Source organism: Ochotona princeps, chromosome 2 (genome assembly GCF_030435755.1).
Source record: "Ochotona princeps isolate mOchPri1 chromosome 2, mOchPri1.hap1, whole genome shotgun sequence".
NCBI classification, from domain to species: domain Eukaryota; kingdom Metazoa; phylum Chordata; class Mammalia; order Lagomorpha; family Ochotonidae; genus Ochotona; species Ochotona princeps.
Window position 1 is genome coordinate 91,960,562 of NC_080833.1, and position 15,784 is coordinate 91,976,345.

A 15,784-nucleotide genomic window follows, 5' to 3' on the forward strand; every position below is an offset into this window, starting at 1 on the left:
CAAAGTCAGATATACAAAGAGGAGGAGAGACAGAGAGGAAGATCTTCAGCCCACTGATTCACACCCCCCCCAAACGGCTGCAACGACCGGAGCTGCGCCAATCTGAAGCCAGGATCCAGGAGCCTCTTCCGGCTCTCCCATGCGGGTGCAGGGTCCCAAGGCTTTGGGCTGTCCTTGACGGCTTTCCCAGGCCACCAGCAAGGAGAGCTTGATGGGAAGTGGGGCCACTGGGATGAGAACCAGTGCTCGGGTCCGGCGCCGTAGCCTAGTGGCTGAAGTCCTCGCCCTGAACGCCCGGGATCCCATATGGGCACCGGTTCTAATTTCAGCAGTTCCACTTTCCCATCCAGCTCCCTGCCTGTGGCCTGTTTTCAGCAGATTGTCCTTGTGCATGCCTGAGAGGTAGGACAGCTACCTACTCCCCAGCTAACCGGATTTCACCTCTGTGCTGAAGCAACCAATTCAACATATGCAGACTGAAAGGATTTGTACATATTTCCAAGCTTTTTGTAAATCACCTTTCACAATATATTCATGATAGAAAGCTCTTCAAGTCTTGGATGAAAGTGAAAGAAAACATAAAAAATTATGTACTTTCCAAGGGTTAAAAAGAAAATCAACAGAAGAACTTTAGAGAGAAATGTTAGAAATTGATAATGGGATTCATCCATTGGACTCATTTCCTTCAAGTAAACTGGAAAGACAACACTGGGAACTGGAAACTACAGACTCTAAGAAACAAACAGTGGTAGGTGTCAAGAAGTCTTTATTGAAATAACAGCACAGTTACACTTTAGTACCTTTTCCACTGTGTACAATAGGTTAAAAATGCTTACTACATACCGTGCACACACAGTTCAATAATTAAAACCGAATACAACTGCATTTGAAATAAATAAAATAGCCTATTCAATAATTTAAAGTAAAATTACTGTACAATATGAAAATAAAGATACATGTTAGAATCTACAATGCAGTAGAAATAAAATCATTCTTCTGCGTTACACAAAACAGTGCAAAAAATCCAAGTAGGCTTTTGGAGTGCAAAGTTTAAATTTTCCATTTTAAATTATCATGCAGACATAGCATTTCAAGCCATGCTGTGTTCTATGGCAAAGTTTTTCAGAGGAAGGACGCTAGCCAGTAACTTCACTGTACCAGCAAGTGCTGCATCACTTAACTGCTGCTGCTGCTGCTCCTACAGTACAATCTGGAAGGGAGGTATCCTGTTGCATTCAAAAACTGAAATTAACAAGTTCTGGAGCAAACACGTGTACCTTCTAGCCTGAAACAAAAGCATGTGACAAAATAGTAATCTTATCCCTGGGGTGAAACAAAAGAAAAGCCCTATACTACATAATAAACTAAGAAGCAGTTTTCCACTCATCTTTAAACTCCGTAATAATCCCTAGGTAAAAAAAATCATATAATTTTTGAGAGAGATAAAATTCCGACCTTTAGAAGACAAGTGATATAATATGGGACTGTGAGAAGAGCAAAAGTAACTTCTGAACACCTATGTTTAATCTGGATAGAACTTGGTTGCATTATATGATAAGATCCTTAAAGTATAATTCAATTCCAATGTGTATATAAAACTGTAATTTCAGCAAAGATCAAGGAATGCATTTAATACTAAACCATGAACACACTGTCCACCTGGACCCGGAGCACACACCGACAATGTTAAGAGCTCTTGGGTGGACTTTGGCAATGAGACTACACAGCAGGTCACAGCGGCACGGGCTCACACAGAAGACTGATAGCACTGCAGAACACCACCACCCAACACCTCCTATCAACGGGATACATGGTAATACGGGGCCTGCTCATGCTAAGCCACTTTCGGGGACAGTCTATGTTCTTCCAAGCTGTAGTTTGCACTATTCAGTAGTCTTAGGTCTCTGCACAGACTGTCATGGGGTGCGCTCTACCCACTGTAAGTCCAGAGGGTTACAGTTCTGTCTGCAGAGGACGACAGGAAGGAAAGATCCTGGGTGTGCCATCTGCACTGAATCACTTTGTCCTTGTGCTCGCCCACCACCATAATAGGAAGCTGCTTGGTGAGATCCCCTAAAGCAAACAGGAGAAACGGTTGGTTCACAATACAAGAGAAGTGTACATGTAAATTTTATAAACTTCTTGTTCCTTTAACAATACCACAGTATAGAAAAATCCTGAACCTCATTAATAGAATACATTAATTAAAAAAAAAACTACACTGAATCCACTGACAGGTCTCCGCAGGGAAAACTGGTATTTGAACACCTCCACTCAGCGACATTCCTCACGGCTGCCTTGTGCCGCTCCACGGCTCAGTCTCCATAGCTGCATTCCCTTCTCCTGACTTCAAGGCTGGTGATTCCAAGGAGTCAGCCCACATTTCTTTTTTTTCCTTCTGTACCAAACTGCCTATAAAATTACATCAAGCACATTGACCATTTACAGATGATACTCCGGAAAGTTGATGAAAAATGGAATTAAAATATAAGCTGAACTAATGGAAAAAAAAGCGTTTCCATAATATGCCTTTCTAGGTGCTCTAGGAAGATTCCCTCCTGCACTTGTGATTCACCCCTGTTTTATCCCTACCCTGATGTCTCACTTGAGTTCCATCGTCATAGCCAATCACTCAGCATCTCACCTAATCTGTTTTATCTTACCTAAAACCAAACATGATGCTCTTGCCTATGGTGTTTCCTCCTCTCTCCATCCTCCACTCATCAACTAATAACAACCTCTGGTTGCTCATGCCAAAAGCCTGGGAATCATCATGGAGTCCTCTTTCTTCACTTCCCAAACAGAATCCAAACAGAGTATATCCCAAATCCAGTTGCCTCTTACACTGCCCCCCTGGCTATACTGAGTCACCATTATCTCTCACGGAGACTACTCCAGTAGCCTCCTCACTGATACATACACTTTTGTTTTTACCCTGTACCAATCCCTCTCTCCCTATAGAACTCACAGTTATCTAAAAGTGTCACTCAGATACACCACTCTCCTGTTTATAGTCTTTCAAAGGCCCATATTAAACTGTTCAAAATGTCTATAGTTCATCAACATCAAATATACCAGTTTGAAGGGGGATGAAATTCATATGTAGGGCATATGTGGGAACTCTATCTTCCTCTGATTTTTGCTATTAGCCCAAAAGTGCTCTTAAAAATACAACTTTTGGGGCCTCGCGCGATAGCATAACGGTTAAAGTCCTCGCCTTGAACGCACCAGGATCCCAAATGGGTGCCGGTTCTAATCCCGGCAGCCCCGCTTCCCCTCCAGCTCCCTGCTTGTGGCCTGGGAAAGCAGTTGAGGACAGCCCAAAGCCTTGGGACCCTGCACCTGTGTGGGAGACCTGGAAGGAAGCTCCAGCTCCAGCCGTTGCGGCTGCTTGGGGAGTAAACCATCAGACAGAAGATCTTCCTCTCTGTCTCTCCTCCTCTCTATATATCCGCCTTTCCACTAAAAAAATAAATAAATCTTTAAAAAAAAATACAACTTTTTGGGCCCAGTGCAGTAGTTGGGATCCACACTGGGATCCTATATGGATGCCTGCTCATGTCCCAGCTGTTCCGCTTCCCTTCCTGCTCCCTGGTTATGCTCTGGAAAAGCAGCAGAGGACCACCCAAGGCTTTGGGACCCTGTACCCATGTGGGAGACCCAGAAGAAGCTCCAGGCTCCTGGCTTCAGATCAGTCCAGCTCTGGCTGTTGCAGCCACTTGGGGAGCGAGCCAGTAGAAAGAAGATCCTTCTGTCTTTCCTTTTCTTTGTAAATATGCCTTTCCAATTAAAAAAATAAATAATTATTCAGAAAAAATAAAGCCTTTTATTCGAGTCTACATTACCTTGCCTATGATTTATCCTTCTGTTGCTTTCTTTCTTGGTTCACTAGGTTCCAGCCATTTTGCTTCTTATAGTGCTATAAAGGCACCATGTTTTTTTCTACCTCAGCATCTTTACACTTCCTATGCTCATCTCCTAGGGTCCTGGCATGACTTGCTCCTTCTCATCTTTCAGGTCCCTATTTAAAAATCACTTCTTAAGAGAATCCTAGATATGTAAACTTATAGTCTTCTCTTACTCAAGCCACTATCTCCTACCATGCTAACTCATTAATTGCACTTGCCAATTCCTCATATTCTTTAGATTTTATTTCCATTGATTTGTATATGTGTTGCCAAAGCGAGCACGTTTCCATTGATTTGTATAATCTAAGTGCCATCCAGGATGAAACTACCTATTTCATCTCTCTGTTTCTGATTGGTACCTGGTGAATATCTTCTTAATGAATGTTGGAAAAATAAAACTATACACTGAAGACATAATACTTAGCCTGTACAGTAATAATTTTTTAAGTAAAGGTGAGAGTGACTGAAGTTTATTCTTTCAAATATTTTAAAGCTAACTAAAAATGATTTGATTCTCTTTAGTAATTTTCTGTAACACTTTTTAATATAGTCTCAATAATCCACTTAGTAAGTACAGTAAAACTAATATTTAAAATGTTACATCAGATTAACAATAAAAGAAATATCTTACTGAAGAAGAGACTAGAAATAAAGGGGAAGTCAGACTCACTCACCTTGCAGGTCTGTCACCTTTATTTTCATGTCATAGGATCCCGTCAGTAAATAGTGTGCTCCGGGGGAGAATCGAACCGAGCGAACGTCACTGGAATGTGGGTGGTAACTCTGTACCATTCTGCCTCCTCTTATGTCGTACAACATGCAGCTGGAGTCCTCCTGCCCTGTGGCTAAGAGTCGGCCACTGGGATCAACAGCTACAGACGCCACGGCACTGCCTGTCAATCAGTGGAAAGGCAAAGAGGAAATACTTCAATACAAAAAAAATCAATATACCTGGATTGTAAGGTAGCTAATTATGTTCACTGAACAATACAGTAATGATTTAACAAAGCTTATCAATGCTGCTTATTTATGTAAAAGTCCAAATTAACAGTCAACCAACAAACATCCTATAGACAGGCATGGCATAAAGTGGGACTGTGTAAAGAATTAGAAAGTCCAATCTTGGTCTTTTGAAGAACTCCCAGAACTGCATTCTCAATCCTGCAATAGATGAGCCATAAGAGAAATCACGTCTCCTGATCCAATGTTTTCAATGTTACGGGAAGTGTCCAGAAACATTGCTATACCCAACTTAGTTACACTTGGGGGACCAATTTTAAGAAAAAACATGTTTTACAACAACAAGGCAGAAACGTCCTATAACAATGCATGGTTTACTACCAACAAGAGAGCACAACAGGGTCCCGGCGGCATGGCCTAGTGGCATAAGTGCTTGCCTTGAACACTCCAGGATCCCATATGAGCGCCGGTTCTAATCCCGGCAGCTCCACTTTCCATCCAGCTCCCTGCTTGTGGCCTGGGAAAGCAGTTGAGGGATCCTGCACCCATGTGGGAGACCTGGAGAAAGTTCCTTGCTCCTGGCTCCGGATAGACACAGCACCAGCCGTTGTGCTCACTTGGGGAGTGAATCATCGGATGGAAGATCTTCCTCTCTATCTCTCCTCCTCTTTGTATATCTGACTTTGTAATAAAAAATAAAAACAAGAGAGCGCACAACATAAAATCTAAGTCGACAAGCCAGAGCTCTAGCCCCATCATACATTCTCAACGGGGTCAAAAAAACTCCCCAGATACAACATGAACCCTGCAGGGTGACAAACATTCTGGAACATGAGCAATGGTTTCTGGACCGTCCAAAGCTCAGTTCTGTCCAATGAAATCTTATTTTTTTAGTACTTAATTTTTCTTGTTAGGAAAAATTCAAAACTTTCTCCATAAGAGGTGACAATTATGAAGCAGAGAACATCCCTCTAGACCAAAGCAGCCTGAAAAGACTTTCATCCAGGACCTTGATGCCAAGATGCAGGGTATGACTCTGTGCCTGCAGAGTATGCATCACTCTGAATTTCTAACCAAAAGAATAACACAATCCAAGCAGTGCTTTGGGTTGATTAATCTAAATGAAAATGGTCCCAAATTAACTGGAAGAGATTAGGAAAGAAGGTAAACCGTTAAAAGACAAGACAGAGCACAGAATAATAAGAGATTCTAGGCAAATTTCAGTGGGGGGGGGGGACTGAATAACAGATAATGACAGCAAATGAGTTCCAGATGTTAAAGACAGTTAATGACATGACAAAATAAGCAAAGCACAATCAAAAACAGAGAAAAAATGGGAAGAAAAGCTGATTCACTGGAGAAATAAGATGAATTATTTTCTATATATACAAAGCTTATGGTATCAATAAAAGAGCCAGGTTCAATTACGCAATGAAGTTACCAAACCACTACTGCTTTGGGTTCAGCACACTAGTAAGTGGCTAAAACTACTCTGGAAGTCAAAACATATATAATTGTGGGGCTGGTGCACTGGCTCAGCACACTAACCCTGCAACTGCAAGCACCAGCACCCCATATGGGCACTGGTTTGTGACCCAGAAGAGGCTCCCAGTTCCCATTTTCAGATCAGCTCAGCTCTGGCCACTGCGGCCATCTGGGGAGTGAACCAGCAGAAGGAAAACATCTCTCTGTGTCTCTCCTCTCCCTGTAAAGTCTACCTTTCATATTAAATTAATAAATAAATGTTTGAAATATACCACATATGATTGATACCTCAGTATATTGAAGAAATAAGCAAAACACAAGTAAACAAACACATAATTTTAATGGTGAGGTTCCAAATACGACAAAGGAGGCCTCTTTGATGAGGTGATGCTGAAGATAATACCTAAAGATTAAAATTTAAGATAAGAACAAAATTTATTTACGGCTTAGCTACTGGAAGAAAGCAGAGAAGTATCTAGCAAAACTCCAGGGTTTCTGGCATGTATGATGGGTAGGAAGTTCCACTTGTAGGGGAGGCAGCCCAAGACAATTTGGGGAAAGAAGTCATGATAAATAGTTTGACACGGGCATTATGGCAAAGTACACTGAGATAGTGCCTTCAATGCTAGTATCACATATGAGCACCAGTTTGAGTTGCTAATTTTCTACTTCTACTCTCTGTTAATGCACCTAGGAAGGCAACAGAGTATGGACTGAGTGCTTGGGCTCTGTCCACATATATGACACCAGGTTGGAGCTCAAGGCTCCTGGTTTTAGACCAGTCCTGCTGCTCATCACACCCATTTGGGAAATGAACCAGAGGGAGATCTCCGTGTATTTCTCTTGTTCTAATTTTGCCTTTCAAATAAATAAAACAGAATTTAAAAATTGGTTTAAAACACGCTGAATTTGAAATATTCTATACAATCAAGGAAAGAGATTAGAATTATGATCCTGTCCTATGCAATAGGTGTAGGCCAGAGAAAGAAAACCTTCAGTTCTCTCAGCATACAAGCCATGGTTAAAGCTAGGGGGAAGGAGAAAAACACCTGGATAAAAAAACCACCAGCTGATCGGGGTGATGGACTGTGCCGGGCCCTGTGCTTGCTAGAACATACAAGAAACTAGTCTGGGAATACCTCAAAGTTTCTTTGGAGATCTCCCCAATCAAACTGCTGGACTCAGAACTCTAATCAAGAAAAGACAGAACACAGAACAGATCAATCATTCATCTCAGCTACATGTTGGCAGTGAAATATGGGGCAAACGGAGACTTTATGATGGACCATATCAATCAGTGGACGACCTCATCGAGCGAAACTGGCAGCGATTCGTAACTGCAGAACTATTAACACCACTTGAGCACATATCTCAGAGCATGCCCCACATCCGGGACTTGGGGTAGGCGGGAAACTGGGTGGGGCTTCTCCCTCAATATCCCCCTTTACCTCAGATACATGATGGAAACAATATGGACATAATAGTATTACCCACTTCCCTATCCCCCTGAACCCTTTTTTTTTTCTTTAACTGTAATTAACTATGTAAAGATTGTCAACAATACAATAAAATAGATTTAAAAAAAAAAAGCAGACTAGATGTTAGAACTCAGAAATGTCAGACAAACATTGAGCATGGGAGAAGGAGTCAGCAAAACCGTAATTATCCAAGGGAAAAAGAAGAGTAGGAATCCCAGAATGGAAGAGTTCACCTGCATTGCTTGATTCTGAAAAGTGGACTAAGATGAAGATTAAAGAGTGATTTATGGACATGAAATTCATTGGTGATCTTTAAAAAGCAGTTTCTATTAGAATGGTTGTGGCAGGAGCTGAATGGGACTACATTTAAGACAGAGGGTGAGCAAACTCGTAATTGTGCACATGGACAAGACTTCAGAGATCTAGACAAGAACGGGAGCAAACGGGAAAAACACTAGGGAGTGGACATGAGTTGACAGCAGGATAAGCTATTGTTTGCAATGCCAGCATCAACACTTCAAAGTACAGCTGTGAGCCCCAAGCCACTCTGCTTCTGATCCGGCCTGTTGCTAAAGTATCTGGGAAGCAGGATGGCCCAAGTATTCAGAATGCTGCTACCCATGCGGGAGAACAACAGGGAGTTCTTGGATCCTGGATGCAGTCCGCTTCAGACCTGGCTGTTGCAGCCATCTGGGCAATGAGCCAGTCCAATCTCTTTCTTTCTGTTACTCTTTCAAACAAATAATTAGATCTACTATAAAAGAGAGAGAAGCATTTGGCATTGTTAATTCCATAGAAATTTTATTTGAATAAAGTAGAAGAGCAGCAGAGGACCGATCTAACACAGAAGACAATAATGTGTATGGAAGAGTAAATGATTAAAAAAAAAGTCTGAAATAAAAAGTTGAAAAATAGGGCCCGGCAGGGTGGCCGAGCCTTGAATGCGCCGGGATCCCATTTGGTCGCCGGTTCTAATCCAGGCTGCTCCACTTCCCATCCAGCTCCCTGCTTGTGGCCTGGGAACGCAGTCAAGGACAGCCCAAAGCATTGGGACCCTGCACCCGCGTGGAGACCTGGAAGAGGTTCCAGGTTCCTGGCTTTGGATCGGCACAACACCGGCCGTTGCGCTCACTTGGGGAGTGAATCATCGGATGGAAGATCTTCCTTTCTGTCTCTCCTCCTCTCTGTATATCTGACTTTGTAATGAAAAGTAAATAAATCTTTAAAAAAAAAGTTGAAAAATAATTTAGGCAATTAGGAGTTTACAGAAAAAGTAATAGTAAATGTACAGCAATTAAGCAAAAGAAACAAAAAATGTGATCATTAACAAGAAACCAAAATACATGCAAGAAAAAATATGAAAATATTAACATAGTAAAAATGGCATAATGACAACTGATCTAGTCAAAAATGGACCTAGTGACATATACACACAAAATGATGCGGAGAGAGAAATAATGTGTGTAAATATGTTGGGATGGGAATCAAAAAGGGATATCAAAAAAGTTAAATTGTTATTTTCTATAATAGGAAATAATCAAATAACCATTAAGAGCCAAGATTATGAGGCTGGCATTACTGCACAGCAAGTAAAATAAGTGTGATGCTAGCATCACATATGGGCACTGGTTAGTGGCCTGGTTGCTCTACCTCTGACCCAGCTTTCTGCTGATGCACATGGGTAAGTAGCAGGACAAGGCCCAAGCGGTGGGACTGCTGCTACCCACACGGGAGACCTGGATGAAACTCCTGCCTTTGGCTTGGCCCATGGCTGGCCACTTGAAGCCATCAGAGAGTGAACTAGCAGATGGAAGATCTGTTTCTCCCTCTCTCTTTGTAGTTACTTCCAGTAATTAAATAAATCTTTAAAAAAAAAAAAAGAAAACTAGCATTATAAACCTTATTTAGAAATAGAGCAGTAAAATAACCAAGGAATGCAGCTTCAAAGGTAACAATGGTTGCCTCTGAGAGACACAGAATGAGTCAGGAGCAACTCCGAGCGCAATGCTCTTTTTCCTAGTAAGCCTGACTGAACTACACAGTTCTTCAAACAATGTTACACACTACTTTTGATAATAATTCAAACTTAAATATGCTATACCTGTGTCTTGCCGTGCATATTGGTAGGAAGCTGGATCAGAAGCAGCTGGGGCTTAAACCAGCATTCTGATATGAGATGCTGATGCTATAAGCAACTGCTCAACTGTTGTACTATATGCTGGCCCCAAGTTATATTTCTTTTCTAATACAGTGATTTGTTTCGATGAAGTAATTTTTCTTAAAAACATTTTTCATTTTATTTTAAAGGTAGAGATCATTCATTAAGCGATCATTTATTTATATAGAGATACTGATAAAGATGTGAAGTACGCTTAAGTATATGTATATTTCAGACTCAAATTTGCTGTAACAAATCACATCAAAATTGGAATCAAACTGCAGAGGAAAGGGCAGGGTGTTTGGCACAGTGATTACAGTGATTAAGACACAGTTTGGGGCCTGGCACGGTGACCTAGAAGCTAAAGTCCTCGCCTTGAACATGCCAGGATCCCATATGGTCGACGGCTCTAATCCCGGCGACCCTGTTTCCCATCCAGCTCCCTGCTTGTGGCCTGGGAAAGCAGGCGAGGATGACCCAAAGCGCTAAGACCCAGCACCCGTGTGGAAGACCCGGAAAAGGATCTGGGCTCCTGGCTTTGGATTGGCACATCACTGGCGGTTATGGTCACTTGGGGAGTGAATCATCGGACAGAAGATATTTCTCTCTGCTTCTCCTCCTCTCCATATATCTGACTTTGTAATAAAAATAAATAAATCTTAAAAAAAAAAAGGACACAGTTTGGAATGGCCCCATCCTATATCAGCTAAAGTCACAGTTAAAGAGCTGCTTCTGGCACCAGCAATCCATATCAGAATGCTGCTTTAAGCCCCAGCTGTTCTGCTTCTGATCCAAGGTCTTCCCAACATGTTGGGAAGACAGCAGACAACAGTCCAAATTCTTGGGCCCCTGCCACTCATGTGAGAGACGCAGAAGGAGTTCCTGGTTCCTGGCTTCAGTCTGACCCAAATCTAGCTATTATATCCATTTGGGGAGTGAACCAATGGATGGAAGATTTCTCCATCTCTCCCCCCATTTTCTGAACTTCTCCATGTTTCAAATAAATGAATGTCTTTCTCAAAAAGAGAACCCTACCAGTTCCATGGAATGTTGTGCCAACAACACGAACACAGCTTGGTACTCGAAGATCCCAGAATCGAACAGTCTTATCTTGGGAACCAGATGCAATCATCCAGCCACTCCAGGTATAAAGTGCTAAAATATGCCCTGTGAAAGATCACACATTCAGTCATTACTGTGGAAGAATACTTTTCCACTACATGTTTGAAACTGAGTGCTCACTACAAGGCAAGTGATGCTCTGATTAATCAAACACACTAAGAGATAGAGATTATTTGCATGCACGATGTTTTCATAATGTTCATTTTTTCAAGTTTTTTGAAAAGTCTTCATTTGCATGGATTTAAAAAATTCTGACAGGACCCAGTGTGATAGTGCAGTGGCTAGAGTCCTCGCCTTGGATGTACTAGGATCCCATATGGGCATTGGTTCATATCCTGGCAGTCTTGCTTCCCATCCAGCTCCCTGCTGGTGGTCTGGGAAAGCACTCGAAAACGGCCCAAAGCCTTGGGACCCTGCACAGCATGCGAGACCTAGAAGAGGCCCCTGGCTTTTGGCTTCAGATCAGGTCAGCTCTGGCCCTGGCAGCTAGTCGGGGAGTGGGCCAGCAGATGGGGAATCTTTTTCTCTGTAAATCCGCCTTTTCAATAAAAATAAATAAATCTTTTTTTAAAAACTACACAAATCAAAACTGCATTGAATCAAATTCAGTCTTCAGTAGACTGCAGTCTGCACTAGGCTCTTTCACTATTTCAGCACATCATAATTAGTATTGAAAAAAAACTATCTGAAATTAGAGCAATGCTTCTATGAAACCACAGAATTTGGTGTTAGATTATAATCTTGGTAAAACACAGAACTGGGTTCCTATCTTATTTCTGCAACTTACTAGCCTTAATATATTGGGTAACTCATTTTATCCTCCCAGCCTTACTTTCTTCACATATAAAAATGAGAATGAAACTCCTTATCTCAGAGCTAGCACTGTGGTACAGTAAGTTAAGTCTCCCATCTGTGATGCCAGCATCCCGTATGGGTGCTGGTTCGAGTACTGGCTGCTCCACTTCCAAGCCAGCTACCTGTTAACATGCTTGGGAAAGCAGCCAAAGAAGACCCATCCTTGGGCCCTGCACTCTTGTTGAGACCTGGAAGAAGCTCCTGGATTCTGACCAGCCCAGCTCCAACCACTGCGGTTACTTGGGGAGTGAACCAACACATGGAAGATGTCTCTCTCTCTCTCTTTCTGTCTCTTTCTCTCTAAATCGTCCCCGCTCTTCCTCCCCACACCCTCTCCCTCTCACACCAACAAGTGAAGATATTTCTTTCTCTTGCTTGCTCTTCTTCTCTCTCTACTTATCTGCCATTCAAATAAAAGCAAATCTTAAAAAAAAAAGTTCCCATCAGAAATTGGTTGTAAGGATTAAATCAAGGAATTATGCATTTAGGCAAAAAATTGAGAACACAGGAAAATATCAACATTAGTTATGGCAGATTATTGTGCTTTTAGTCAAAGTACACAAAGGTTAATTTTGATAAAATATGCTCATTCATGAAAATGCAGAGAGAAAAACAACAAAAGCACAAGCTGAACAAAAGAAAATGTAGCACTTGACACTGACATTACATACCAGTATGTCCACTCAAAGCATGGAGGCCCTGTCCTCTTTGACAATCTGTTGTATAAATGTTACAATCACCTGCTCCGGCACTTATTAAAATAGCACCACCACTTTCTGGGCCTTCCATAAATGCCAAGTCTCTAATTGTCCCATCATGCATACTAAATTCCAGATCCGGTCCTGAAACAGCAATAAGAATTAAAGAAAAAAAAACAATGCTGCTCAACTGTGATCATCTGAAACTGCTAAACTGCCTCAACATCGCCAAGAATGACGTCATAGCAGCAGAACTTACACTTTCATGTCGGGACTCAGAATATAATCAGTATCACTTTCTGAGCAAAAAACTTCAAAACTCAGAATGCCGTCTCAATTATTACCACCCTAAAGACCAAGTTTATATAGGTTTTTTTTTTTTTGCTCTTTTATTCCAAATACAAAGATAGGAGACCTACTCTACAGATATTAACAGAATTCTAATTCAATAGTTATCTTAAAATTACTTTTCCGATAATTTTCTAAAGCTCAATCTGTCCATCTATTAGAACATAACAAAGAAAACTAACATTCCATTAGTATAACTAAATTACCAGAATATTTAAAAAAAAAAAAAAACTTTTTCAGCCCAGGGAGGTAGCCTAGTGGCTGGAGTCCTAATTTTGCACACACTGGGATCCCATGTGGGTGCCAGTTTCAGTCCCAGCGGGCCCCACTTCCCATTTAGCTCCCTACTTGTGGCTGGCAAGGCAGTCAAGGACAGCCCAAAACCCTGGGACCCTGCAACCGCAAGGGAGACCCTGGACAAGGTTCCTGGCTCCTGGGTTCAGCTCAGCTCAGCTCAGCTCTGGCTGTTGTGCCCACTTGGGGAGTGAACCATTGGATGGAGGATCTTCCTGTCTCTCCTCCTGTCTGTGTATCTGACTTTCCAATAAAAAATAAAATCTCTTTTTAAAAAAAAAACCTTTTTCTCTGAGATCTATATTCTTAGGTTCCATTGAAGGCAATCTCAGGGATAAACCAAAGGGAAACAGAACATGTACACTGGTCAGCCAGTCAGTCTTACATACTTGGACCCTACCTGTGGCATTACAAGTTTCAGCATTGAAGGGCAGCACTTTGACATATTTGTCATTTGATCCTGTAGCTAGTAACTGTCCACAAGGACTCCAAGCCACACAGTATATGGATCCTTTATGATGTTTATTCCTTTTAAAACGCACCACTGGCTGCTTAGGAGTGTCATGTGCACTGAAACGAAAAATTACAGAAAGATATTTTAATTTCTTGTTGGCGAAAATTAGTTTACGTGCTGTGGTTATTTCTCAGGGAGACGGAAAAGTGTGTTGGACAACAGGCTATTAATAGTTTTCAAGATTATAGAAGAAATAACTTTAGAGTATAGTTACAACCCCAAAAGTAAATTATTAACCATTATCACATTAACTCTTATTTGAGATTATTAGGAAGTTAGGTATATGACAACAGTCTGTTTTTCATATTTTTCATGAAATTTTAAGTCAGAAACAAACAGGAAGAATAAAAGAAAGGTAATAATGCTTCCAAACTAAAAATATTCAGGGTCCCCAACTACAGGCAACTGCCTAGGCTGATTGAACCTAGGCCAAGTGTTACACTGCTAGGAGAAAAGCAGCTAATAGCTGGCAGATATGCAGGGTCTGGTTAATGCCAAATTTGTGTTTACTATACCAATGTGCCAGCACAATTGCCTTTTATTTATTTATTTATTTATTTATTTATTAAAGATATGTGGAAGACAGATGCGAGCATGCTAGCAAACAGGGTCTGGACCACTGGACTCAAAACTCCATCTACAGGGAAAATTATAGGATCTGTGGTCTGACCATGGAGTGCAAGTGTCAGTACTAGGTCTCCTCAGTTGTTGAAGCCGATGCAATGGATGGCATGCTCAGATGCTCTCATGAGGGACATGACAACCAGTTCACTGAGGCCTGTAAAGGACATCTAGCATGATGGAGGGCAGAACAATTGGACAGCTCTCCTCCGGTCAATCTTTGACAATAAGTAACTGGACAAGTGGAGACTCTAAGGTAGGCTGGGTCAGCCAATGGACTTGGAAGGATTTCCTCAACCTTGGTGCAACAAAATCAACAATATCTCAGAACTACAAAAGCCACTTTAGCAGTACCCTCAGAACATGCTCCATATCAGGGACTCTGGAATAATATTGGGGGGATGGTCCCCATTCCAGGGTATTTTTGCAGTTGGGTTGCTGGGGGTGGCCCTCTTTCCTTCTCTCCCCACTTTCCCCACATACATAAAAAAAAAAGTTTGAAAATAGCTGTCAGGCCCGGCGCGATAGTGTAGCAGTTAAAGTCCTCGCCTTGAACACACCAGGATCGCATATGGGCGCTGGTTCTAACCCCGGCGGCCCCGCTTCCCATCCAGATCCCTGCTTGTGGCCTGAGAATGCAGTTGAGGACAGCCCAAAGCCTTGGGACCCTGCACCTGTATGGGAGATCCGGAAGGAAGCTCCTGGCTTCTGGCTTTGGATTGTCTCAGCTCCAGCTGTTGCAACTGCTTGGGGAGTGAACCATCGGACGGAAGATCTTCCTCTCTGTATCTCCCCCTCACTGTATATCTGCCTTTCCAATAAAAATAGATTTAAAAAAAAACAGTTGTCTCCCACTTTCTTCCATTTCTTGACCCTCCCTACCATAATCAGTGGCCTACATGGGCATCCATCCTTAACTATGTAAACATCATAAAAATGTATTATGAACATTATAAGCATGAAAAAATATTCAGGGAAGGTGGTATCATGCAGCACACTAAGCAACAACCTGAGATCCCTGCATCCCACATTGGAGTGCTGCTGAGTCCTGGTTATTCTACTTCTAATCCAGTTCCCTGTCAACAGGTCTGCAGAGCACTAGTCAATGGTTCAAGTACTTCAGTCCCTGCCGGCCATGGGGAAGACCCAAATGGAGTTCCTGAATTGTGGCTTTGGCCTGACCTGACCATAGCTGCTGTTGGGGAGTAAAATAACAGACACAGTGGCACAGAAGGCTAATCCTCTACCTGTATTGCCAGCATCCCATATGGGTGATAATTGTGTCCCAGCTGCTCCACTTATGATCCAGTTTCCTGCTTACAGCCTGGGGAAACAATGGAGGA

At 42.0% G+C, this 15,784-nt stretch overlaps 1 protein-coding gene across 7 annotated transcripts in view; it reads right to left on the reverse strand.

Annotated features, from left to right (window-relative positions):
- Positions 1 to 749: 749 nt before the first annotated feature.
- WDR47 (WD repeat domain 47) overlaps positions 750 to 15,784 on the reverse strand; it is a 92,585-nt gene continuing 77,550 nt past the window's right edge. For all 7 annotated transcript variants that reach the window (XM_058659903.1, XM_058659922.1, XM_058659895.1 and 4 more), the window contains 5 exons: positions 13,707 to 13,876; positions 12,638 to 12,808; positions 11,025 to 11,156; positions 4,583 to 4,801; positions 750 to 2,073 (listed from right to left, as the gene is read on the reverse strand). In XM_058659903.1, coding sequence (XP_058515886.1) covers positions 1,931 to 2,073; positions 4,583 to 4,801; positions 11,025 to 11,156; positions 12,638 to 12,808; positions 13,707 to 13,876 — 835 coding nt within the window. In that variant the 3' untranslated portion in view covers positions 750 to 1,930. The remainder of the gene's footprint in view (positions 2,074 to 4,582; positions 4,802 to 11,024; positions 11,157 to 12,637; positions 12,809 to 13,706; positions 13,877 to 15,784) is intronic.